Genomic DNA, 27,944 nt, shown 5'->3' with positions numbered 1-27,944 from the left:
CGATACAGACTTCACCTACCTTTGACCTCATTTCATAGTAATATTTTACCATTTGCCAATCAGATTCCCATCTGAACAAGTTGTTCATGTCTTCTTGTAGTAGTTTTGAGTCTGCATCATTTTGGATCCTTCTGTACAGTACGCAGTCATCTGCAAATAAACGAACTGTTGATGAATGTACGTAGTCCGGTAGGTCGTTGATAAACAGTAGGAACATGAGTGGCACAAGCACACTACCCTGTGGTACTCCTGATTGGACAGGGGACCGCGCAGTGTGAGATGTGTTACCATCCACAACGACTCTTATATATGATTTCTGGAGCTTACAAAATCCCTTATCCACTGGAGTGTTGGCCCGCTGATACCATAGTACTCCTCTTTATAGAGTAGTCTCTCATGAGGGACTTAATCGAATGCTTTCGAAAAATTAAGCAAAATAAGGTCAATTTTTCAATTATTTCAGCTTTTTTAGTGCACTCTTGTTTAGTTTTCAATTTGTCTGACATTCAATATTTCAAAAATTACTATTTATTTTATCCAACGTCATTTCAAATTACACAGAAGAATGTACAATAAAAGTCCGTTTAGAAAAAAAGCTACTGAGACAACTAATAACTGATGAACGCAGAACAATACTAAATAAAACCAAAGAATGCCCGCACTTATTGAATTCAGAAACCAGCTTTCTTAACCTTTGTTGACTTTGCTTTTTCATCTGAGAACATTGAAAAATACTCATTCTAATATTCCTTTAAAAAATAAGGATAGTTACTTTATATTTTAAAAATTTTGGTAGAAGAGGCAATGTTAAGAGTATCTATCTCAATGATAGAAATTGACAATGAAGGTCGGTTTAGAACTAAATATTTAGATTAAAGAAGTGATTTCAATGATTATGCACTCTCCATTTCTGTGCAGCATCATTCAAGCAGAGCCTGCATTTGGAGTGTATATTTCTCAGTTGATACGCTATTACTGGGCTTGTGTTTCGTATCCCCACTTCATTGAAAGAGGAAACTATTGCACCAAGACTTCCAAATGATAAGTTGAAGTCATCCCTTCGTTAGATTTACGGACGAAATCGTGAGTTGGTTGACCGTTATGGAATATCTGTGTCACAGATGACCACGGGTATGTCCCACTTGTTTTACCCACAATCCCTTCCTCTTTTCCTCGAGTGGAACAGGAACCGCAAACTTTTCTGTAACACCTGAGATCACCCTCGGGGTTTTGGTCGAATCTTAAGTTTTTGTGTAATGTATTGTTATTTTTGGTTTGTCTTTTCTTCGATTTTCTTTTGGGGCATGGCAATGTCTATTTTTATTGGAAATATATTATTTTTTTTTCATTGTCGGAGCCTTTTATGGCTTATACACGGTATAGATTTCGCTCATTGTTGAAGTCCATATGTATGAACTGGAGTTGTTTACATCCTGGTAATTTGGTCTTTGTTGGATATAGAACTTTGTCCCAGTCATTAGCAATCAAATCACATCTCCTTATTTCTATATTTAAAGCGTATGTGATTACATTTTATACCGGATTTTAGAATTTTATATAAAAAGCATAATTTGTTACCATATCTGATATTTACGGACAAGTTTTATTTCTTCCGTAACAAGTTGTTTTATTATTTCGGGCGCCGCAGTATTTATCTTGAGTTGTATCAGTTTCATCTGAATTCTTTAACGCCATCCAGTAACAATAGTGACGGTGAGACTAGAATGATATAAAGGGAGGGGGGAGTAATTATTTTTGCACAAATGAAAAACCATTTATAAGTAAATACTAATGTGAATTATACAGTATCGTACAACGCATGCTGATTTTATCAAAATTTTCGACTGAAGCATAGTCTTGCCCCGAACACATACATACACTCACACAACCTAGAAATGGAGGGGGTCATCCCAAATCAGCCAAGCCATCCCTTGTTCCGCTTGTATGTCTCATTCTAATCTAGTAAAATGTATTAAGAATAATATTTAATAAAATAATATGTTATCTTTCATGATTTATCTACTGATAGGGGTTAATCTATTTCTCGTTATCAGGTTGAAATTTGTCCGAATATCACAAATAAGTTAGTTTGTTGAAATATATATTATCAATTGAATGGATATTTGATGTAATAGAGATGACATGTCGAATCATTCTTATCTGTAAGCAAACTATAAACAATTTTATGGTATTTTAGTCAAACATTATAATGCTTTAAAGTTTTAAGGTTGGTGTTTTTTAAGTAAAGAATAAGAAAAAAACAAACTTATCTGGTAATGTCTTTGCGCGAATATGTACAGTTGTTCGTGTGTGTTTACATGTAACACAAGCTAGCTGGAAGAAATGAAGATACACTATTGTTTCAAATAATCTCAGTTGTACCTTACGTGTAGACAGTTTCTGTTCTATATGCATACACATTCTGCAGAATTGTGGGAAAACGCGACTCACAACTGCTCCATGTATTGTTAATCAGTTAATATACAAACTTTAACAACTTCAATGTTTTGTAGTGTTAGCATTGTTCGATAGAGGAGTAAAAAGTCTGTCTTTTGGAAATAAGTATCGGGATGATTCCAGCATCCCAATAGACAATGCAGTAGTTACCATAACATCGGACATCGCCATTAACATTTTATCACAAAGTGAAGAATGTTATAAGGTAAATGGTTTGTGTTGCTTAACCTTGTTCATTGTCCTTATACTATATTTTGTCTCTTTTGATGTTTGCCTTTCATTAACTTCTGTTAAAAAATCGACTTTTAATTGTAGCCAACAAAAGACACAAATCAATAATAAAATTTAACAAAATTTGTTATACACAAGTTTACAAGAGGTATTACACAAATAGTAATGTCAACTTAACTGTCAAAATATGAGTCCAATTCAATCTTTTATCTTTACTTTATCCGGAAATCTTCTCGGGAATCCACACAGAATATTACGTCCAATAGGTCACAATCTAGTATGATGTATTGTAAATAAAAGTGTCAATCCAACTGCTGAGAATATTAATGTCTATCGATGTCCATGTCTAAGTCTATGTCAAACTTAAGGGTCTGCATATAAATACTTGTAACGGAACGTTCTATAGATAACTGTAGATGTTTAAATTACGCATCTTTTGTTATAATCTTTCTGGAAACGTTATGTAAGTGAAATAGAAAGTTATAATCATTCCATGAGTATCAATGATTGTTCTAGTTATTTCTAAACTGCATAGTTGTAACACAATCCGTATTATTTTGTACACAATACAAAAAAATATAAGGTAAACATTCTCAGGCCACACAAAACAAATTAAACCAACTACATAAATATGATAGTTACAATATCATAGCACCTCCCCCTTAAACTTTTCATGAATAATATGTACAAAAATACATAGTATATACAAAGTGTTTTAATAAGTTCTAGATAAAGCATCTGCTATTACATTATCTTTACCTTTAATATGTTTTACAATAACATCATATTCCTGTAACAATAAACTCCACCTAGTCAACCTCTGGTTCTTGTTTCTCATTTTATGTATGAAGGTGAGAGGATTATGATCAGTATAAACAAGAATAGGATACACAGTAGGATTTAAATATATATCAAAATGTTTAAGTGCAGACACAGTGCAAAACACTCTTTTTCAATAGTCGAATAATTTTTCTGATGTTTATCTAATTTCTTAGAAAAATATGATATAGGTTTCTCAACATTATCATCTATCTCTTGATATAAAACAGCTCGAATTCCTACATCGCTTGCATCAACGGCAAGTTTAAATTGTTTTTCAAAGTCTGAAGTGACCAGAACTGGATTATTGATTAAAAGTGATTTACTATTTTCAAAAGCGTTTTGACAATTTTCACTCCAGATAAATTTAGAATCTTTTCGTAAAAGATGAGTCAATGATTGAACAACAGTAGCAAAATTTGAACAGAATTTCCGGTAAAATCCAATCATGCCTAAATATCTCATAAGTTGTTTTTTATTTGTACGAGGAGGAAATTTGGTAATTGCATCCACTTTAGCCATAATAGGTTTCATTTGACCTTGGCCAACTGTATGCCCTAAATAATCAATAGTGGCCTGGCAAAATTCACTTTTACCAAGATTAACAGTCAAATTTGATTGTGACAATCTATCAAAAATGTCATATAAATGTGTTAAATGCTGTTCCCAGCTATCACTACATACAATGAGATCATCAATATCAGCATAACAACACTCTAAATTTTTTATAACATTATTGATGATTCTTTGAAATGTAGCTGGAGCACTTTTCATGCCAAACGGCATTACAGTATATTGAAATAAGCCATCTGGTGTGACAAAAGCTGATATTTCAGGTAGCTCTCTGTGTCAATGGAACTTGCCAGTAACCTTTCAACAAATCAAATTTGCTCACAAATTTTGCTTGACCAATGTTGTCAATACAATCGTCTATCCTTGGAATTGGATAGGAATCAGATTTTGAAACTGAATTTACTTTTCTGAAATCAGTCACGAAACGAAAGATTTTATCTGGTTTGGGCACAAGGAGACAAGGAGAACTCCATTCACTGTTACTCGGCTCAATAATATCATTGTCAAGCATATATTTAATTTCTTGTCTCATAAATTCAAGTTTGAGTGGATTGAGCCGGTAAGGATGTTGCTTAATTGGAGAGGCATCGCCTACATCAACATAATGACAAACAGCAGTGGTTTTGTTTGGCACATCTGGAAAAAGATTTTTAAAAGAAAATACCAAAGCTTTTATTTTTTCTCTACGATCAAAAGACAGATGTGCAAGTTTTGAATCTAAATTTGAGAAAATTTCTAAATTTTTCAATCTAACGGTCTCTTCCATAGTTTTAGAAATAAAAGGTGGTTCAATTACATCTGGTTTGTCATGATTGTTCTCCAATTTAACCAGGGCTAAAGTGGCAACTGGTTTACTCTCACATTCATTAGTACGCTCAACATATGGTTTTAACATATTAATATGACACACTCTATTTTGTTTGCGCCGACCTGGAGTTTTTACAATATAATTCAAATCATTTATTTTACTCTCTATTGTATAAGGACCACAATATTAAGCCTTTAAAGGATGTCCAGAGACTGGCAAAAATACAGGTACCTTATCACAGGCTCTGGCATCTTTATCATACCATATTTTCATCTTGTTCTGTACATTTTTTAAGTTTTTCTGAGCAATTTGACAAGCAGTATACAATTTTTCTTTAAATCTAGATACATAATCTAAAAGATTCAAGTCAGTGTGTTCAGCAAACCACTTTTCCTTCATCAATTTTAACGGTCCTCTTACAGTATGGCCAAATACCAACTCAAAGGGACTAAAAAAACCAAGGGATTCTTGAACAGCCTCTAGGACCGCAAAAAGTAGAAAGTGAACTCCATCATCCCAGTCTCTGTCAAATTGAAGACAAAAAGTTCTAATCATGTTCTTCAATGTTTGATGAAAACGTTCCATGGCACCTTAAGATTCTGGATGATAAGCACTTGATCTATACTGAGCAATCCCTAACTGGTACACGACTTGCTGAAATAAACCTGACATGAAGTTTGAACCCTGGTCGGACTGTATAGACTTGGGAAGTCCTACTAACGTGAAAAAATTTGATAACAGCTTTGACAATAGTAGGTGTCTTGATATTCCTTAGCGGAATAGCATCAGGAAAGCGAGTGGATGTACACATGATCGTCAATAAATACGCATTTCCAGTCTTGGTCTTTGGTAGAGGTCCAACGCAGTCAATTAGTACTCTGCTGAAAGGTTCTCCAAAGGCTGGAATAGGCAGAAGTGGTGCTGGTGGTATTTTCTGGTTAGGCTTACCAACAACCTGGCATATATGGCATGATTTGCAGTATTCTGCGACATCATTTCTAAGTCTTGGCCAGTAGAAATGCTGCAAGATCTTAAGGCAAGTCTTCCTTATACCTAAGTGTCCAGCCAAGGGGGTGTCATGGGCAAGACCAATAATTTCTTGCCTATAAACTTTAGGCACAACCACTTGGTATACCACTCTCCATTCCTCCTCTGGGGTAGCATCAGGGGGGCTTCCACTTCCTCATTAAAATGCCGTCTTGATGGTAATAGCATTCGGCCACTTTGTCTGCTTCCTCCTGTGGTTGAGCCCTCTTGCGGATCTGAAGAACCTCGGGGTCTTTATTTTGTTCTTCGGCAAATTTCCTTCGGTCGAATGAATGGCTGTTCACCACTCCATGGCATAATAACATTCTTGTTAACACTAGGTGGTCTTATAAGGGCTTCAATGTCGGCTAGGAAAGTGTCAGAAAGGTCCATGTAATCAAACTGGTCTTCTTGCAAATCCTCATTTTGTTGTTTTCTAGTCATCGCCATAGTAACAACACAAGCTGGATACAGTTCAGCATCATCTTCAGGTGATTTAACATTCACCACCGGTTCACTGGTAACAATTGGTTCAGCAACCACTTTGTTCCTAGCTAGATCATTTCCTAGCAATAATGAAACACCATCAACAGGTAGATTAGGACGAACACCCACAACAACGGGTCCAGTTATCAAATCTGACTTCAGATAAATACGATGGAGGGGAACATCTATACAACCTAACTCCACACCTTGTAACAAAACGGAGGCACCAACAGAAGTTTCCTCGGACAAAGGCAACACACCTTCTAACAATAAAGTCTGAGAAGCTCCAGTGTCCCGTAAAATCTTAATAGGCTGAGGAGTAGTATTATCAACAATAAAAACATACCCATCAGACATGAAAGGTTTATAATCCTTCATGTAATCACAAAAAACTGGACTGAAAAGCGATACTCGCAGGACATTCCAACGTATTGGTAACACGGGGTGTCGTACAAACACTGGTCTTGGGCTTATTATCTCTTTCATTCTTCTTCTGGAGTCTAAAACAATCAGCCATCAGGTGACCATTCTTCTTACAATAAGCACAAGTCAGTGACTTCTTCTCAAAAGTATCAAATTTTATACTAGACATTTTATAACTAGATTGACTCTTATTCTGTGCAACAGGCTTACTATCAGTACGCTTAGTGCTTTGATTTTTGTAATTCCACTCGAAGTATTAAAATTTTGACCCTTGAAACTTCTATTATGTGAAAGGGTATAATTATCTGAAATAACAGCTGCATCATGTAATGTCTCAACAGTTTTGTCGTCTAAATGTGTTTTTAAGTCTAAATGAACACATTGTTTGAACTCTTCTAATAACATCAATTGTTATCAAAATTGTTATCTGTTTTCTTCGACCGACGTAAGCCATTTATCAAATAGATCTTCTTTTTCCCTAGCAAATTCAACATAGGTTTGTGAATCAAACTTTTTATAAGATCTAAATTTCTGTCCATATGCTTCTGGTACTAGCTCATAAGCTTTCAAAACTTCCTGATTTACCGTGTCATAATCAGAACTTTTTTCTGATGAAAGTGCTGAGTAAATTTCTGCGGCCTTGCCCTCAAAAACACTTTGCAGCATCGTAATCCAATAAGGCTTTGGTCATTTCAAATTTTGGAAATTTTCTCAAACTGTGGAATATAATTATCGACTGTTTTTCAAAAAATCTGGGAACCAAACGTATATTTTTTGCTGCGTCAAAATGTTCTGATTTCGACTGGACTTTAGTGTTGCTTTCTTCTTTGACCATTTCAATTTTCATTTTCTCCATCTCTAACCTTTCCCTCATTTCAAGTTCTGCCTGTTTTTATTTAAATTCATCTTGTTTTAGTTTAAATTCATCTTCTTTTTTTTTTATTTTCTCCATCTTTAGCCTTTCCTTCATTTCAAGTTCTGCCTGTCTTTCTTCTTTTTCAAATTGTTTTAATTTAAGTTCATCTTCTTTTTCCAATTGCTTTAATTATATTAATTTAACTTCGTTTTCCAGTTGTTTTAATTTAAGTTCATGTTCCAATTCAAGCTGTTTGAATTTGATAGCGTCAACATTTTCGACCTTAAGTTCAAGAGCCTCTTCACCTAAAATTTCTGCGTCAACTAATTTGTCTATTACCAAATTTCTTATAATTTGTTTTCTCATAGATACTATAAAATCTAATTTCAGATGTTTAGCAAGAAACACTAATTCCTCTTTCTTTAAATTATCAAACCCCTCCAGGTCTGGCGTTTTTAAAAATTTACAGGCATCAAATGCCATTTTGTAGAATTTTGTTGGCTAATTCTAACAAAAATACTAAAAATTTTCAATGAGATATGTACGTTATCACAGTACGAGCCCCCAATTTCTGTTACGACCAGAAAAATCGACTTTTAATTGTAGCCAACAAAAGACACAAATCAATAATTTAATTTAACAAGATTTGTTATACACAAGTTTACAAGAAGTATTACACAAATATTAATGTCAACTTAACTGTCAAATATGAGTCCAATCTTTTATCTTTTCTTTATCCGGAAATCTTCTCGGGAATCCACACAGAATGTTACGTCCAATAAGTCACAATCTAGCATGATGTAGTTTGTAAATAAAAGTGTCAATCCTGCTGAGAATATTAATGTCTATCGATGTCCTAGTCCAAATAATTATGACGTCTTGCAAGGCTATTTTATTTTTTTTCTGTGACATCTTCAACGCCTTCAGCGTCACAGAAAAAAAATAGCCTTACAAGACGTCATATTATTTGGACTATCGATGTCCATGTCTAAGTCTATGTCTAACTTAAGGGTCTTCATTTAAATACTTGTAACGGAACGTTCTAGATAACTGTAGATGTTTAAATTACGCATCTTTTGTTATAATCATTCTGGAAACGTTATGTAAGTGAAATAGAAAGTTCTAATCATTCCATATGAGTATCAATGATTGTTCTAGTTATTTCTAAACTGCATAGTTGTAACACAATGTGTATTATTTTGTACACAATATAAAAAATATATAGTGTAAACATTCTTAGGCCACACAAAACAAATTAAACCAACTAAATAAATATGATAGTTACAATATCACAACACTTCTGATTGTTGTACGACTTTTTATTGCCCTCTTGTTTAACTCTTCAATTTCAAAACACATATATGTCATATATACGATATTCGGTTGATGTAAAAAATATCAACTTTTTTGTATGAGGCTAAGAAATTGGGGAAACCTCGCCCTGCCACTGTTTTGTGCCGAATACAAACAAGTGTTGTTTTTTTTTTTTTCATTCTGACATTAACATAATATTGTTTTTATACTACAGCTGAAAATGGCTACAATTATTATTATGAAAATGTTAACACAAAATCCCTAAACGAACCCCACATTGTGAAGAAAAGTAACGTAACGTGAAATCGTCATTGCACGAATTATCACTTTGGTACTAAATTTGGGAAATAAATACAACGGGAAGTATTCTAGCTGCAGTATAAAAAGATTTATATTGTAGATCACGGGTGTATTTTGTACAATTTTTATTATTTTGTAGTGCTTCCTACTTCCATTAGCTACAAATGTAATGAATAAAACTGTGTTAGTTGACACAAGGTGGAAAACAAGACTGGAGATAACAACAGATGATGTCAGTATTAAGTCTAACTGCAGGTAATTTTACTTTAATTTACATTACTATGAAATAAAGAAGAAAAAAAACAAAGAAAAGCACAGTTAAAAACTTGTACAAAGGTTAAAAAAAAGCAAAGATTTTTGGTATAAGATTTGTCATATAGAATGTACAATTTATTTGTACTTTTCTAATATTTCTGCTAATCATGTCTTATTTTACATTTTCAGTGAAAAAGATTTGTCAATGCATTTTAAAGAACACGGGATATATGCAATAAATGTAACTGCAGATGCTAAACTTAACTGTTCTGTTCAACTAAGAACGTCACCAAAGAGTTCATTCATTGGTATTCTTATTTGATGATTTTTCGTTGTTATACTATTGATGGATCATATATAAAAACAAACATAAATGCGAGTCATTTGAGGGATGATGTGTGAACTTATTTTGTATAACACCTAATCACTCTTTATCTAAATCATTGCATAATTCTGATTTCGTTGCGAAGACACAGCAGTCTTTTTTATTTGACACGGTTGAGTTCAAAAACCTACAACCTCAACCGATTGAGCATGCCATACCGAAATTAAGTAATTGGAATTTAAAAAAATAACTACAGTACATAATAATGCAAAACTGAAAACAAACATCTGGAAGATAGCGAACGACTATAAACAATTGACAAGCGACAAAATGTAAGGTATTCTCTAAGAAGTTCGGATGGATATGTAATTTTGCAAATACCTACCAGTACCTGTAATCATCAAATAATTCCAAAAGTACACAAACATAAAGACAAAGATTTACGATTCCAGACTTACACCAAAAATCACCTTTTAAGGACAATTTTCAAATATTTTACTTTTACATATATTCTAAAAAATTGAAAAAATCTATTTTTGTGAAATGATATTACATTAATGGGGGAAAGCTTTATGGTCCTTTATTTCTGTCTTCAGTATACACAGGGTTGAAGTGTATGCTTTTTACAGAAACAAGCAAACCATAATGTAATTTAGTCAAAATGATAAAAAGAAGTAGTCGACCTTAAATGTATTTGGCTTTCCATACCTTTGGTCTTTAGTATACATGATAGACTGATTCATGGTTGATTTTTCTTTTATTAAAGCACTGTATGCAGCGGCTGGTATTTTCTTTGCTGTAGCTTTAATATGGTGTTTGTTCTCAAAGTACTATTGGTGAGTGCTTTAGACTTTGAAATTACATACACATTCAAATTTTAAATTGCCCGGTTATTTTCGTTCATCATTACATTGAATAGCCAATACCTCAAAAACAATAAACGAGACGTTTTTTGTATGTTTGTTTAAGCTATCTGATTTTTTTTTGGTTCTAGACGTTAAACAAACGAACTGAAATTATTTCTCCAAATAATTTGGCCAGTTCATTACACGGTATAAATATTGTTAGTAGGTTTTTCAATACTCTTCCTGGTTAACTAAAGATATAACAAGAGATGTGAATTATATGTCAATGATACAGCAACCTAAAGACGCCATTTCTGAATATTTGAAAATTCAAAAACCAGAAACAAATCAAATTAAACAAACCCCCCTAAAAAAAAACGCTAAAAACTCCGACACATTACGATCAGACTTGCGACGACCACTAGCGCGGTTACTGACACGGGTCTGGCACATTAACATTAACATAAACAATTTGAAGTAGACTTTGTAGATCTGAAATTCATCTCATTTTTAATTTCGATCAGTGATTAACAAAAGTTACACAAAAGAACATATGCCATTTTAAAGAGAGTGGATAATAGAGAACCAAGAAACGCTAGACGTCTCAATGAAGTGATCGATATACAAGTTACACTTTTTTAATTACTGGCATGCTTTTAAGGCAAACATGGAGAGAGCAGAAAATAGCAAGCAGAACAAATACAAAAAAATAAAAAAAGGTTATGTATGCAATGTGAGACCTTGATTCTTCTTTACTTTTTTCAGGGTTAAACTATGTCGAAAGATCAACTCAAATGACGGTGAATATGAACCCCTTATTGATCAGGTAAAATGTTTCATTTAGATTTTCAGGTATACATTAGAATATTCTTCTAGTGGTTTTCTGAATATTCTGTCCTAATAATTGTACAGGTCATGTTCAGCTAAGGTATAATTGACATCTCGTACTACGTCATGGTTGGCAATCCAACAAAACAAAAAATATCAAAAGTTGTATATATGAATCATAAACAAATGTCTATAGAATATGTCGAGCGGAGTCGAATAGAATGTTGTAATGTCTTTTATTTTCAATTTGAATATTGTAATTAGTACCGGTTGTTTCGTGACATATTCCAAGAGTTTCCACAATCTCCCAAAGATGCAGCAAACATAAATGAATGCCAAATAATTATAATACCCTAATTACAATTTAAATACTATATGCACTTCCTAATAAGGTATTATCTGTGAAATAAAGATTATCAAAATTAACCCTACATCGCCATCTTAATTAAGGTCACGATAAGCCATGACGGTTCACTGAAACATAGTGGTTTGATATCATCAGTTAGTCTTACATCATCAACAGAAATACACGTATCAGGTAAACATGATGCAACACAGAATCTTCAAGGTGTCCGTGGATCCCCAGATGCTAAATCAAAGAAAGAGAGGCTAAAATCATTGGATACATTTAGAGGGTAAGGACAAATTTAAACTCATTCAATACTCATAAAAAAACATTCTTTTTTTAGGGGGAAGGGGGGGGGGACACTATTCATATATTAATTATACATGTATAGCAAAAGACGCTTACCCAGTCAACGCAATCGGTGTCGATCTTTATGTGATCCCCCCCCCCCCCCCCCCCCCCCCCCCATATCTATTTGTTACGTTGGTTTGTCTCTTGCTTATCGATTTACAATATTTGAACATTGGTAAACTATTGTCGCCTTAATAATACACAAAAATACAGTTTTCTTTAATGTTTCCAACAACTTTCGGTTAAAAGTTATTAAATTCTGCTGAATTTCTTTATTTACGATTTTATAGCATATTACTATGATGAAATCTGCATTCGAGGTCAATGCGAAGACTGCAACAACTGACAATGCAGAAATTCTGTAGCTTATCTCCGCGTATATACCCTTATATAGTCGGATTAGGAACCAATCCAATATTACTCAAATGTTAATTTATAGGACCAAATTAAACAGAATAGTGTATATTGGAACAATGAAAACCAATTCTTTAATTGTTTAAGGGACTAACATGTTAATACCTGTTGTCCTTGAATAAACCTTCCATTCTTTCTTCAGAATAAGCATAGTAATAATGGTATTCGTGAATTATGGCGGTGGAGGATATTGGTTTTTCAGTCATTCAAAATGGAACGGATTGACCGTTGCCGATTTAGTTTTTCCATGGTAGGTAGTTTTCTTTTACTTCTGTCAATAATGTTGATGTATTTTAATAAAAGTCGAACAAGTGAGTTATGTAAGTTATGTAATATTGTATATTGCGATTTTATTAAAAAATCTTCTTCACTAACTGAAGGTTTTCATACTATTACCTCGAAATAGATGTGTAAGCTTAGCTATACGTCAACGAGACAGCTTTCCAACGACACAAAAAACCAAAAGTCATCTACCTTTTTTTGTGACGAGTTGATTGAAAACAGACTACTAACAAAAGCATCAAAACTAGCTTATTTCTGATATTGCTAAGTTGACTACAATTATATCTCATTGGGATACTCCAGTGGGATACACACAGTATCATAATACCAAAACTGTCATTATGGATTTTGCAGGTTCGTCTTTATTATGGGTACATCTATGATTTATTCCTTCACGAGTCTTTTGAAGAACGAAACACCAAAGCACAAAATTTTCTGGAAGATATTAAGACGATCATGTATACTCTTTATACTTGGACTTGTTATTAACACAAATGGGAGTTCGTGTAAGTGTTGAATTTTATTATAGATAATAAATGAACTCATCATAGATCACTGTATCTAAACTACCCCGGCGAAAAATGTTTGGACTCAATAGTATCTAATGTCCGGTACGGTGACGGACAATAAACAGACAGAGAAATGTAGAAATTCTGTTTATTTATATGTTGTTTTAATGATATTGAAGAATATACATACACATATAACTATTTTCGATAGTGTGATGTAATATTTTCTACCACCGTTCTAGATTTATGGAGAAATAAGTAAAAATGCACATCAAAATGGTGAATTGAGTGAACCCTGCCTCGAATTTGTTTAATTTCTCTTTAAATTGAGCACATTGTACGGAAAGAAAGGTACGGAAAGAAAGATATTAACACGGAGATTTCAAGACTTTTCACTATGATCGCCTCAATATTTGCATGTCTGTGTATGGAATGAAAGAAGTGGGTCATGTCAAAATTGAAGCACCCGGTTTTGTCAATGTGTACGACCCGGTTTTGTCCTTAAATTTCACAAAGCAGACCCGGTTTTGTCATAGAAAATAATGCATAATCGCATGACGAAAATTAAAATATGGCGTTCAACAGCAGTTTGAGGGATCGTTGAAAAACGCAAAGGATCACAATAATAGTGCGTTAAAAATCTGTTTACCCCTCCTTGTTATAATAATACTAAGTATAAATTAGTATAAAAGTCTTAGGCCATCCGGAAATTGCAATAATGATTATTTGATTAGTAATTTATATAAATAAACGATGTTTTATCTCTCTCTTTTTTTTTTTTTTTTTTTCTTTTTTTTTTAACATTAACAAATTCTTTAATGCACTAGTATCAAGTTGTTAACAACTGCCCTATATAGTACAACTATTATATATAGGTTTATCTCTTCATTGTATAATGATTATCGTACATTGACAAATGTTCTACAATTTAAGCAATTTGGTCAAGTTTAAAATTGTCAATATGCAAGGGCGGACCGAGGCCACGATTTTTGAAAGGGACGTATTCATAAACGGATTTTATACCGCCGAGCGTAGCAAGGGGAACTTTTTTTAACGATTTTATGCTAAATAAAAAATCATACATAAATCGTAAAAAACATGATAAAATAATTATTTCTAGCCACCAAAAAGGGGGGGGGGGGGTGGGGGGGGGGGGGGGGGGGGTCGGCGTATTCCCTCTACTCCCCTGGATCCGCCACTGATATAATGTAACTATATCGTATACCATCATAAAATTTAATAAAAGACGAAAAAACAGAAACAGCCGCCAATCCCATATTTACTATAGGGGCTCTGTAATCAAATGAGTTAAGCCTTTTTGAACTCACTGAATTTTATAGTTTGTTCATATGTTGTGCTGTTATACCACTTTTTTTTTTTGGAGGGGGAGCGTGGGGGTGGGGGGGGGGCTTACACGTTCAACATCGCCATTCTGTATGTACCAGTACCGAATTCAGGAGCCTGTAAATCGGTTGTTGTCTTTTGTTGCTATATATCATACATGTATTTGTTTTTCGTTTTTTATTTTGTACATAAATCTAGGTCGTTAGTTTCCACATTCGTTTTTTTTTTACAGTTTTCATTTCGGGGCCTTTTTTAGCTTGCTATGCCGTATGGACGTTTCTCATTGTTGGATGCCATACGGTGTTCTATATTTGTTAACTTATACGTCATTTGGTCTCTGATGGAAAGCTGTCTCATTGTCATTTTTCACGGGCTAAATTGCCTATTAGGTTGTTCTACGAAGACGAAGACGAAGATATTGGACGTTATAATGTTGCAAACCAACTTTTATTTATAAAAAGAATTCTTTCATGCCATGCTCAATGCTCATTTTAACATAGGAAGGCATTATATTTGTTAAAATTTTTAAACCAAGCGTTAGCCAGGTATAAAATATTGACAAATATAATGCCTACCTATGTTAAAATGAGCGTAGAGCATGGCATGATAGAATTATTTTGTTTCTAATGGGGAAGTTTAGAACTTGTGTATTTCGAAGCGGGCATAAAATACACGTTCGAAAGGCAACCATTTTGATTGAGATATCCAAAACGTTCTAATAGATATAAGAAGATGTGGTATGAGTGCCAATGAGACAACTCTCCATCCAAGTCACAATTTGTAAAAGTAAACCATTATAGGTCAAAGTACGGCCTTCAAAACGGAGCTTTTTCTCTCACTGTCCGTCAATAGATGAACGAATGAGTAAATATATTGTAAACATAGCGTATAGTGTAGTAAAGCATACTATCCTTACTCTTTTGATAAATTAATATGGTAACACAATCATTCCACATCTTCTTATTTTTACATCATTACAGTAGTATAGAAAACAAACAAACATTTTTGAGATGTATTTCTATTTGTATCCATCTGATGACTTAAGCCTTTTTCAACTGATTTTTATAGTTCGTTCTTATGTTGTACTGTTACACCCATTTCCTAGGTTAGGGGGAGGGTTGGGATCCCGCTAAGATGTTTAACCCCGCCCCATTCTGTATATATTTACCTGTCCCAAGCCAGGAGCCTGTATTTCAGTGGTTGTCGTTTGTTGCTGTGTTACATATTTGTTTTTCGTTCATTTTTTTGTACATAAATTAGGCCGTTAGTTTCCTCGTTTGAATTGTTTTACACTTGTCATTTCGGGGCCTTTATTGCTGACTATGTTGTATGAGCTTTGTTCAATGTTGAAGGCCGTACGGCGACCTATAGTTGTTAATTTCTGTGTCATTTGATCTCTTGTGACGAGCTGTCTCATTGGCAATCACACCACATCTTCTTTTTTCTATCATAAGGAATTAATGTAAGTACATGATATAAAGTATTTATTTCCATTTAAACTTAGTTCGAAGATCAGATCAATAAGGTATACGTATAGCATTCAAAAATGTCTACTCCCTATTTCAAAAAGTTCCCGTTTGAAATATATTTTAACACATGTTTGTATTGCAATAACATCTTTTTAACATCTTTTTGACTCAAATATTTAATTTCTTCCGATGGGCAATGTCCAGATCCGTGCTAACGTAGCTTTTCATAAATTTGTGGTTTCAAAACAAAACAAAACCGGGTCCTATACTGAGACAAAACAGGGTCCTTGTGTTATAAACAACATTGACGAAACAGGGTCCTTCCATTTTGACATGACCCATTTCTTTCGTTCCATGCACAGAAATGCAAATATTGAGGTGCTCATAGTGACTAGCCATGCAATCTCTGTGTTAATATCTTTCTTTCCGTACTTTTCTTTCCGTACAATGTGCACAATTTAAAGAGAAATTAAACAAATTCGTAGCAAGGTTCACTCAATTCACAATTTTCGTGTGCCTTTTTACTTATTTCTCCATTAATCTAGAACGGTTGTAGAAAATATTACATCACACAATCGAAAATAGTTATATGTGTATGTATATTCTTCAATGTCATTAAAAAAACAAATAAATAAACAGAAATTCTACCTTTTCTCTGTCTGTTGATTGTCCGTCACCGTACCGAACATTAGATACTATCGAGTCCAAACATTTTTTGCCGGGGTAGTTTAGACACAGTGTAGATACCAGGATTGAAATTTTGTACGCCAGACGCGTATTTCATCTACAAAAGACTCACCAGTGACGCTCGAATAAAAAAAAAGTTAAAAAGACCAAACAAATTACGAAGTTAAGGAGCATTGATTAACAAAATTTTGTATACAGTAAAATTATAGTTCATTCATAATAAAATGTCGATGGTTTTATTTTTGGCGACTTACGTACGGAAGTATCACTACAAACCAGTAAAAGTCTGAAATGGCCTATATCTGTACTCGACTGTACTGATTTTTACTCGACCAGTCTGAATTGGTCTGAATTTTACTAGACATTACTCGACCCCAGTCTTAACCATACTCGACTGTAGTGATTTGTACTTGACCCTTATCTTTGCCATTGAAAATAGTCTGAACTATTACTCGACCAGTCTGAAACAGTCTTAACCCATTCTCGACTTGTACTCGACCTATTTTTTTCAGTCTAAACCATACTCGACCAAAGGTCTGAACAATACTCAACCAGTCTGAACCATACTTGACCAAATAACCTCTACTTTTTCTAAATTTTAACTGTTAAAATAAATTTCTTTTTAACTGACATGACAACAGCCACAATAAAATAAAGATATATTATAAAAACAGATTTTTACATTCTTACATGATTCTCAGATTTATCGAATAGAGATAGTTAAATCAAATTATCTTATATAATAATTTATAAAGTTTTAGAGTTTTGTTAAAAAAAGATTTTCTTTTACCAAAAAACCACACCTATACTGAGGGTAACTAAACCTTATTAAGGTGTTTCTTGTTTGGCATGTGTTTTTTTTAAAATTAATTTTCCTAAATTCCTAAATAAAAACTACATAGGTGGGTTACATACAAAAAATGTACAATAGTTATATAATTATCTTTTTAATGACGTAACAACAGCCAACAAAATCACTGAAATTGTTTAACCTTATTTTAGAAATATATCTATTATTATAATTTGGGATATATTATATACAATATATATATCAAAAATTTAAGGAATAAAAATTAAAGAAATTAATAAAATTGTTCTTCTGATTAGTGGTGAAGTATAAAGTAATACCTCCTGCTTGGGGCAAACTCATGAAAAAGATCACACCTGGTCAGAGAGTATTAAATTCTAAATAGGGATTTCTTTTTACCTGTAAAACACACATGGACTGAGGTAATTAAACCTTATCAAAGTGCTTCTTGTATGCCATGTCTTTAATTTTGAGAAAAATTATTTAAATTTAATTGAAATAAATTTTTACTGTAACTTTGGAACACATTTCCTTTTTTAAAAGTTTATCACAGGATTACTATGGAAGTTCTATTATCATGATTATATTATATTCTTGTTTTAATAAAACAAAGATGTCATTTTTTAAATTTATTAAGTTGCTTAATATGCTAATTTATATATATTTTAATAAAAAAAATGTTCACTGCATTATTAACTAAACTCAACTGACACCATAAATCTATACGAGGCTTAAGTTAATGGTGAAAATTGTCCAGTAACCATAAAATATATCTGAAACATTCAAAAAAATTTGAATAACATTGAAAATCTTAGTCACAATTCAGTTTTGAGATTATTTGATCAGCTTGTTTTATTTTTATTTTAAAGGTGATATATATGTATGTATATAAGTGTTGATGAATATGGTGATGAAGTTATATTATGTTTATTGTGAAATTTTGGTTTCAATGCTATATCATGTATATTGAATACATTTTTAATTTCAAATTGTTGTCAAATTTCTAGCCAGGGGAAATAGCTGTTGTTAAAAACAGTTCCTAAATTGATGAAATACAATAGATAGATACAAAAAATAGGTCTAGGTTGGTTAAGACTTGGTCGAGTATGGTTCAGACTAGGTTGAGTATGGTTCAGACTAGGTCGAGTATGGTTCAGACTAGGTCGAGCATGGTTCAGACTAGGTCGAGCATGGTTCAGACACGTATAAAATGGTTAAGTACTGGTCGAGTAAGGGTCGAGTACAAGTTCAGACTGTTAAGTATGGTTCAGACTTCAGTCAAGTATTATCAAGTAAATTTCAGACCAATTCAGACTGGTCGAGTAAAAATCAGTACAGTCGAGTACAGATATAGGCCATTTCAGACTTTTACTGGTGTGTAGTGTATTGTATCTTGAACAATGGTTGACCAACATCGTAATTATCAACTGCATGATTGGCGTTTTTTGTTGATGTTGCCGTCTAAATGAAAAAGATGTCAGGCTCATTTATAACACTTTACCACCTCCAATAACAGAAGTGAAACAAACTTAATTTGTTAAAAAAAAATTAACGTACTTACAAGCATTCTGCCTTGTTAGTTTTGCCCTTGAAATTCTATATACAAACTGAATATATATAGCTTCTATTGTTTTCACAAATACACTTCTATGTCAACTTTAGAATTATTGATAAATTTGAATTTGAATTTTCAGCTGTATACATGACAGAATTAAGAATACCCGGAGTTCTACAGAGATTTGCTATGACTTATCTCATTACAGCCACAGTACACATGTGTGTTGCTAAACTCCCGGATACGGTAATTTAAACGTTCACAACTTGCTAATGTTTGCTCCTAATTCCTGGATACGGTAATGTTGGAAGAACATGCTTATATAATCAATGATAATACCAGCCAGCTATACACACATGATACAAAGTACTATATGTTAATTGTTTGTTTTGTGTTTCCGTTATCCCTATTCGGTAACAGAGACTTCAGTGGACAGTGAACGATGTCGTTAATCCTGCTATTTGAATGAACTTGTTGTTTGAAATCTATAATTAAGTTCTTTGAGGGTATGGATAGGGTCTTTCATTTCTGTATTCCTTAATTGTATCGCTCATTATTCTTTATCTTTAAAAATAATGGATATTCTGTAACTAATTGATAACTATATTCTGGACATTGTCCTTTTCTGAATTCAGTATTGTTTTACACAATTCTTTAATTTTTATTCTGTATTCTTTATTTTTTTTGCTCATTTTTTTGAATTCTGTAAATTCCCCATCCACACCCTCTTCTATATATATGTAGGACTCAAATCTATGGTGGGTTCCGGATCTGTGGCAGATTCCTAATCTATGGTAATAATGACGTTGTGCCATCCCAAATCTATGGCCGATTTTTTAGAATCCTAATCTATGGCAAATCTTTAGTTTCCTAACCAATGGTGAATTTCTAGTTTTCAAATCTATGGCAGATTTTCTGCAAATGAAGGACCAGTCAGTACATGTCTGACCAATGATTTCAAAGTTTCTTCAAATAAGTCGAAATGTCTTTATCACGTAGCAAAAAAGCTAGCTGCTTTTAAGTAATAGCACTTAAAATTACATTTATAAAGCCTTTAGGAGTGAAATTATGTGCCCCGGGAGAATAAGCATTTCCTTTACTATGTGCATGGTACCGGGTTGACCCTTCATTAAACCAAGTCCCTTAACAACTCAAAAATCAGTTTGTATAAAAAGAATTAATCAGTTTGAACTTTTACTAAATATTTATATCAGCATTAATCTTTTTTAAATAATGACGATTTAACTCCTGTAATGAACAATGACTTGCCTCAAAAATGTGGCATTTTAAAAAAATCCTTATTTCTCCAACAGTACAGTTATTCAACCTAATTTTAGCTGAAAATGGTGTAAATAGTTATTAGAAGTTTATGAAAGATCTTTTTTAGTTTTTAAATCTCAAGTGAGATTATTTGCTACAATAGTACAGGTTATGTTAAAAGAAAATTAAAGAGTACCATAGGGGTAAAAAAAATAACAAGAAAACAGCATAGCATAACAAAAATTATACGAAAGAAAAACAAAAAGCAAAACCAAACCAAAATGCACAGTAATAACTCGTACAATTAAGGGAGAGGGCAACATCAGGAACACATGAACAAGAAAAACAAGGAGCGAAAACAAACACGAAACATAAACACCGAAAACGCCAAAAAAAATTTCATTTGCGTGAAATTGCCTACACTAGCGATTTTGCTGCATCGAATGACTATATGAGTTTTTTCGCTAGTATTCTTATTTCAATCGAATCAGATGAGTTCATCTTTTCATTTGTAGGAATTTCCGTTACCGTAAACTTGAATTCTGAAATATAATTTAATTTATGTATTAGGTTCCTTGAAAACTGGTCTTTTTGTTTCCTTTTATATAACAAAACCGTCATCGTTAGCGCCGGCATGGACGTTATATGATGTTATTTTCTTGTGACGTTATAATTTACTCTTTTTCCAAGAAAAATTACCTAATAATAAATCTGCCATAGATTTGGAGAAAACAAAAAATTGCCATAGATTTATCATTTGTTTGGCGTTTGTGACGTCATATTTACCATAGATTAGAAATCTGCCATAGATCTGGAACCCACCATAGATTTGAGTCCTACATATATATAAAAAAAAGAAGATGTGGTATGATTGCCAATAAGAAAACTTTCCACAAGAGACCTAATAATAAGATTTCATACAGCAGCGTGTTTTGTAATATGTGTGCTTGCAAAACATTTAATTGATACTTGTACCCTGTTTCGTAAAAAAAAAACTTAAAAATTGCAAAACATGGATTTTAAAAAAATCTTCCAGCTCAGAGTGTTTCATTAAAACATGTTTTTGATTAAAGTGTGTTTGTCTAGAGAAAAAAGTCATGCTCCCATACAAAGATATTTGGTTGGTGTCCTCAAGAAATCAAATAGATTAATATCGATATCCAAAGAGATGACTAGGTTATGTGGTAATTCTTTGACTTTTCCTGTCTACCAGTAAAACCCTTCCTAGAGTGGACTGTCCATTTATTTGTGCGGTATAAAGAATTGCGTAGCCACATTCTGTGGTCATTGGGTCGTTAAGACAAATGCTTCGAGTAGGGTGATAAAGCTTTCTGCACTTTAAATGTCTACTACAGCAACTTAGAGGGCTTGTAGGTTGCCCGTGCGATGCAAGGTAAATGTCTCCCCTATCCGACACAATCTCATAAACCATTTGCAGTCCAAATTTCCTGCTCTTCATCCTGAGCTTGCAAAACCTCCTTATCATATATTTAGTTTTCGTCCTGAATTTGCATAAAGTGGTTGCCACTGGATGTTAAGCAAGTTACTATCAATCAATATCATATATCGAAAAAAGATAATATTCAATTTTTAGTATCGCCTTATTGAATACAAAATCAGTGAAACCCTCCACGTTCAGATTGTTTTCACTGACGGTGAACAAAATGCTTTTTTTAATTTTTCTCTGTTTCAAACATGTATATTTCAGATGACAGAGACAAGATTTAAAGATATTACTGACTACTGGTCGGAATGGATTATTATTTCTTTGTTTATATTAGTACATACATGCCTGACTTTTCTGCTGCCTGTTCGCGGTTGCGAAAAGTATGTCGATCAACTTATATACATTTTACATAAAAATGAAAATAAAAATAAATGGAGATGTAAATTGTTTTTTAATGAAAAAGTTATTCATAAAGATGATGGGAAAAAAAGTGAACAATACAGGTCATCATTCACCCTTCAACGATGCACAAAACCATTACATGTACCGTGTCGTAAGTAATAGAAGATACCGGTATGACAAAATTTGAAACAATTTAAAAGGAAAACCAAAGGCGAATTCGTACAACCACTTTGAACGAAAAGCAAATATATGACCGACAGCGATCAACGACAACCACTCGAAGCTGTCAAAATAAAACATCACACGCACTAAGATCAGTTTCTTGTTCTTACAAATTACTCGTTCATAATTTACACCGTATCTTAGTGTTTGATCTTTTCTTATTTCAACAAAACTCAAACTGCTTATCGTACGGGGCGCCGAACGGGACTCTTGTGGTTTTGTACTCGAAATTCAATTTTGTACAGACAAAAGTGAGTTTTGTTAAAAAAAAATGAGTTCAGTTTAAACAAAATTTGTAGCATACTACAAATTTAAATTTTGTCATACAGAATTATCTTTCAGTGGACAAAAGTTACTTTTGTCATGACAAATTCATTTTTGTATCACAGACTTTTTGTTACCTAATTTGAAAATTGGGCGACAAAAGTCAATTATGTATGCAAATCAGTTTAGTTTGGATTCTGTGAACTAATTTGCATACAAAACTGAGATTTTGTCACAAAATTCAATTTTGTGTTTATTTCTGTGTAGACAAAATTGAGTTTTGTTAAACAGAAGTGAAAATTTAACAAAAGTCAATTTTGTGTCACAAAAGTCATTTTTGTCACAAAAGTCAATTTTGTTTTCACTTCTGTCTAACAAAACTCAATTTTGTCTACTCAAAAAATAATTTTAATTACAAAATCACAGGATGCTAATTTAATCAAAAATATTAATTGCGTACAAATTCAATTTTGTCTCACAAAATTGAATTTTGTGTTTTAGCTTCCATAGCAGGTAACAAAAGTCAATTTTGTATGCAAATAGGTTTATATTTGCATACCTATTTGAATGACAAAAATGAATTTTGTCTACAAAAATTAATTTGTCTACAAAAAAGAATTTTGTCATTACAAAATTGAACTTCTCATAAAACAAGTCTGTATCACATAGTTTTGTAAGACAAAAATGATTTTGTTATGACAGAATTGAATTTTGTGTACACAATTTTGATTTTGATTACAAAAAATTCAAGTCCCATTCGGCGCCCCGTATATCGTACATACATCCATAATTTTATACCAGATAATTGAGTGTATGTTTATATTGTCTTGACTGTAAAATATCGCCTTGATATAAATATATAAGACCTTATGATAAAATAAGTTTATTTTAATATATAGAGGTTACCTTGGGCCAGGAGGACTAGAAAACTATGGGAAGCATCATAATTGTACCGGAGGAGCTGCGGGTTATATAGACAGACAAGTTTTCGGAGAAAAGCATATTTTCGGATCTCCTACGTGTAAGGTACTATGATTTTTTTGTAATACATTTAAAAACTTAAATTAATGTACCTTGATTATACTGTTTAGATTTTTAGTGCGAGTTTCGATGAGAATTTTATATATACTTCCTAGTATTCCTATTGTAGTATATTTAGTCAATTATGTGGATGCTGGATGCAAGACAATATCCGACCAAATAATTTGTTTCGCATGTTTCCTTCTTCCCCGTTTTTGTTACATTGTACCTTTTTATGGTGTTGTTTTGTTAGGTTTAAAGTTTTGTTATAGTTAGTTATTTATTGCACTTTTTAACTTGTACTGTACTAAAAATTATAAATGTTATTCGTATACTTATTTTTATTAGGAAATTTATCACAACGACTTGCCACATGAACCGGAAGGATTACTTGGAACTTTAACCTCTTGTGTTCTATGTTTTCTCGGACTACAAGTAAGAAGACATTTCCAATACTTATTGAAATTAAAACGATTTGAAAACACCACTTTAAGCAGCTGGCTTTTTAAGAAATGAAACCATCAGTTTCGTAATTTCTGTTACCACGGACAGTGTCAAGATGCGATCTGTACTATATCCGCTTAATAGTCAATGCTCCGCTATTGGTGTAATTTACATTATTAGTATATATTTGATTTGTTATTTAAAGCTTATAAACTAAGTACTTATGCTTTCAAAAATTTATTGCAACCACCACTATTAAAGTTTAACTTCGACGGCTTCGATTGTTCTGTTTAGATATTTTTGTGTGTGCTCTTCTCCTTTTAAAAAAAATGGCTTTTCAAACATGCTATCACAACTTTACCTGATATGGTGCATATTTAAGAAACACTCTCTTATTTGTGCCCGGAAATGATATCATTTACATATATTTTTCGTACAACTGCAATAAAAATCACGCCTTTTTTTCAGGCAGGCAAAATTCTTTGTACATACAAAAGCAGATCAGCCAGAGTAGTGCGATTCTGTCTGTGGGGAATTGTTTTGGTAAGCCTTACAACTTTACCACGCACATAAGGGATTTATTTTGGTAAGCCTTACAACTTTACCATGTAAAAAGGGGGTTTGCTTTGGTTAGCTTAACATCTTTACCCTGTAAATAAGGTATTTGTTTTTGTTTACCTTACAATTTTACCATGTACATAAGGGATTTGTTATGGAGAGCTCTACAACTTTTATAAATTACCATGTACATAAAGGATTTGTTTTGGTAAGCCTTACAACTTTACTATGTACATAAAGGATTTGTTTTTGTATGCCTTACAATTTTACAATGTACATAAAGGATTTGTTATGGAGAGCTCTACAACTTTACCATGTACATAAGGGATTTGTTTTGGAAAGCCTTACAATTTTACCATGTACATAAGGGATTTGTTTTGGAAAGTCTTACAATTTTACCATGTACATAAGGGATTTGCTTTGGTATGCCTTACAATTTTACCATGTACATAAGGGATTTGTTTTGGTAAGCTTAACATCTTTACACTGTAAATAAGGGATTTGTTTTCGTAAGCCTTACAACTTTACCATGTACATAAGGGATTTGTTTTGGTAAGCTTTACAACTTTACCATGTACATAAGGGATTTGTTTTGGAAAGCTTAACATCTTTACACTGTAAATAAGGGATTTGTTTTCGTAAGCCTTACAACTTTACCATGTACATAAGGGATTTATTTTGGTAAGCCTTACAAATTTACCATGTAAATAAGGGATTTTTTTTTTTGAAAACCTTACCATGTGAATAAGGTAATCGTTTTTGTATACCTTTCAACTTTACCATGTAAAAAAGGGGTTTGCTTTGGTTGTTAGCCTTACAACTTTGCCTTGTACATAAGGGATGTGTTTTGGTATGCCTTACAACTTTACCATGTAAAAAAGGGATTTGTTTTGGTAAGCCCTACAACTTTATCAACTAAATAAGGGATTTGTTATCTCTTGTTTGTAATGGCATACATTATTCATTCATTATTAAAGGAATATATTAGTTGAAACGGTTTGTGATATTGGTTTTCCCTAAAATCTGTATTAAATCATGTCACTTGACATCTCTGTTTGAAGTCAAGTGCATATGATATGGCTTTTTTTCAATATCACACACCTTTTCAACCATCAAAATCGTCGACCAACTTTGAATTATGCAGAGAGAGGAGATCTTGTTAAAATCAGAACTAACGAGTATGCAAATATTCGAATTAAAATTTAGCAATGTCGGCAAATAAGACATTTACTTTATACCCGTTAAAACATATATTTCTTTTCATATATCCTTTCAGTGCCTGTTAGCAGGAATTTTATGTAAATTTAGTAAAAACGAAGGATGGATTCCCGTCAACAAAAACTTATGGTAATGTTTTGTGAACTTATTAATCTAGTTATGAACTTAATAATACTAGTGTCACATTCCCTATGCTGAAAATTTTAAACTACATTTATATCTATAGCATATTTACAAAATAGGGAAATGATAACACTAGTATTTGAACATATCGCAATATATCTCTCGGTTACGTCTTTTGATTAAAATTTTCCTTTGAAGATTATCATCACTAACAACAATAAAATTGAGAATGGAACTGGGGAATGTGTCAAAGAGACAACAACCCAACCAAAGAGCAGAAAACAGCCGAAGGCCACCAATGTGTCTTCAACACAGCGAGATAATCCCGCACCCGGAGGCGGGCTTCAGCTGGCCCCTAAACGTATGGAATAGACAATTTTGTCATCTCAGGGGCGGATACAGGATTTTTAAAATGGAAACGGAATAAATATTGCCGAGTTGAGCAATGTGAAAACATTTTCTAGACAATAATATGGTTTAATATGACAAATTCAAAGGGGGCGTTCACCTGTACACCCCATGGATCCGCAACTGCATCTCACTCTCAATTCTGGACAGGGAGACATTTCAATATTATTATGTTATTTCTAGGTCTTTATCGTTTGTGTTCTGCCTTGGTGGTTTTGCATTTTTTCTGTTGTGTTTTTGCTATTTGATGATAGATGAATGGAAGATATGGAATGGAGCACCATTTTATTACCCAGGTAAGTATGACGTAAAGAAAATAATTCAATTGTCATATTTTAACCTATCGATTTCGTAAAATCTGTAACCACCAGACGAGACAAAATGCAACACACTGATATATAACCAATTGCAGCCATTATATTGAATAGATTAAAAATAATTTTTATAATATACAAACAAACCAACGTCATCTAACATATCCATCCTCTCGTTTAACATATAGACGAAATCTTTTGCATTTGTCAAAGCCATTTTTTGTTTATAATCGGGTAGCTTTTGACAGAAGCATATTTAAACACTTTACAGACCCAATTGTATACCGCTGTTTGAAGGGACATCACACCAAATTGGGTATCAATTGGATGCGAAATTATCTTGTTTTTGACAAAATTCAAAAGAAAGATGATACCGACTTGCGATTCACAAGTAAATTCTCCTTACGCATATATAGCACAGTGACGTTTAATGGCCGTTAGATTATATTAGGGTTTCAAAACGTACAATGTTTTAAGTATACAAATGAAAAAACTATTCAAAGCCAGCTAAAAAACAATGATGGCTGTATTTGACCTAGTGTTCAGTTTGATTTCAGAATGTTTCTGCTTCGATGTCCTTTGTCATATAATATTATTCAAGATTTTTTTAATTTTGTTAATTATTATAAATTTGTGTTTTTTAGTGCACGTAAATCATTACGTTGTGTTTCAGCTATGTAGTAGTTTCTTAGTAATTACTTCCATTATTACAGGTATGAATGCCATATTGGTATATATGGGACACGAACTTTTGCATAAGAATTTTCCAGTTAGCTGGCACGTCCCAGAAACACATGCGAGTCATCTTGCAATAGATCTCTATGGTGCAAGTTTATGGGTCATTGTAGCTACATATTTATACTATAAAAAATCATTTTATGTAATATAATGATTATTAGATTTATTTTATATTCAAAACTGCAAAAAACATGTTCCATGAATACTTTATTAAA

The 27,944-nt window shown here is 32.8% G+C and overlaps 1 protein-coding gene across 1 annotated transcript; it reads left to right on the top strand.

Annotated features, from left to right (window-relative positions):
- Window positions 1–22: 22 nt before the first annotated feature.
- Window positions 23–27,944, top strand: LOC127709544 (heparan-alpha-glucosaminide N-acetyltransferase-like). The gene is made up of 16 exons (XM_052215149.1): window positions 23–2,662; window positions 9,433–9,548; window positions 9,738–9,856; window positions 10,640–10,709; window positions 11,484–11,544; window positions 11,997–12,181; window positions 12,800–12,907; window positions 13,294–13,445; window positions 19,451–19,557; window positions 22,280–22,398; window positions 23,806–23,932; window positions 24,275–24,361; window positions 24,839–24,913; window positions 26,205–26,275; window positions 26,861–26,973; window positions 27,705–27,944. Exons 2-16 carry the CDS (start codon window positions 9,463–9,465, stop codon window positions 27,878–27,880), a joined length of 1,656 nt encoding a protein of 551 aa, XP_052071109.1. The 5' UTR covers window positions 23–2,662; window positions 9,433–9,462; the 3' UTR covers window positions 27,881–27,944.

This window comes from Mytilus californianus, unplaced genomic scaffold, assembly GCF_021869535.1.
Source record: "Mytilus californianus isolate M0D057914Y unplaced genomic scaffold, xbMytCali1.0.p SCAF_7, whole genome shotgun sequence".
Taxonomy (NCBI): Eukaryota; Metazoa; Mollusca; class Bivalvia; order Mytilida; family Mytilidae; genus Mytilus; species Mytilus californianus.
This window is presented reverse-complemented; position numbering and strand designations above follow the sequence as displayed.

Bases quoted from the DNA above. Each gene is read 5' to 3' on its own strand.
- LOC127709544 (XM_052215149.1), top strand. From the start codon at position 9,463: ATGAATAAAACTGTGTTAGTTGACACAAGGTGGAAAACAAGACTGGAG. The intron at 13,446-19,450 runs GTAAGTGTTGAA...TTGAATTTTCAG, and splicing joins TAACACAAATGGGAGTTCGT to CTGTATACATGACAGAATTA. The intron at 24,362-24,838 runs GTAAGAAGACAT...CCTTTTTTTCAG, and splicing joins TATGTTTTCTCGGACTACAA to GCAGGCAAAATTCTTTGTAC.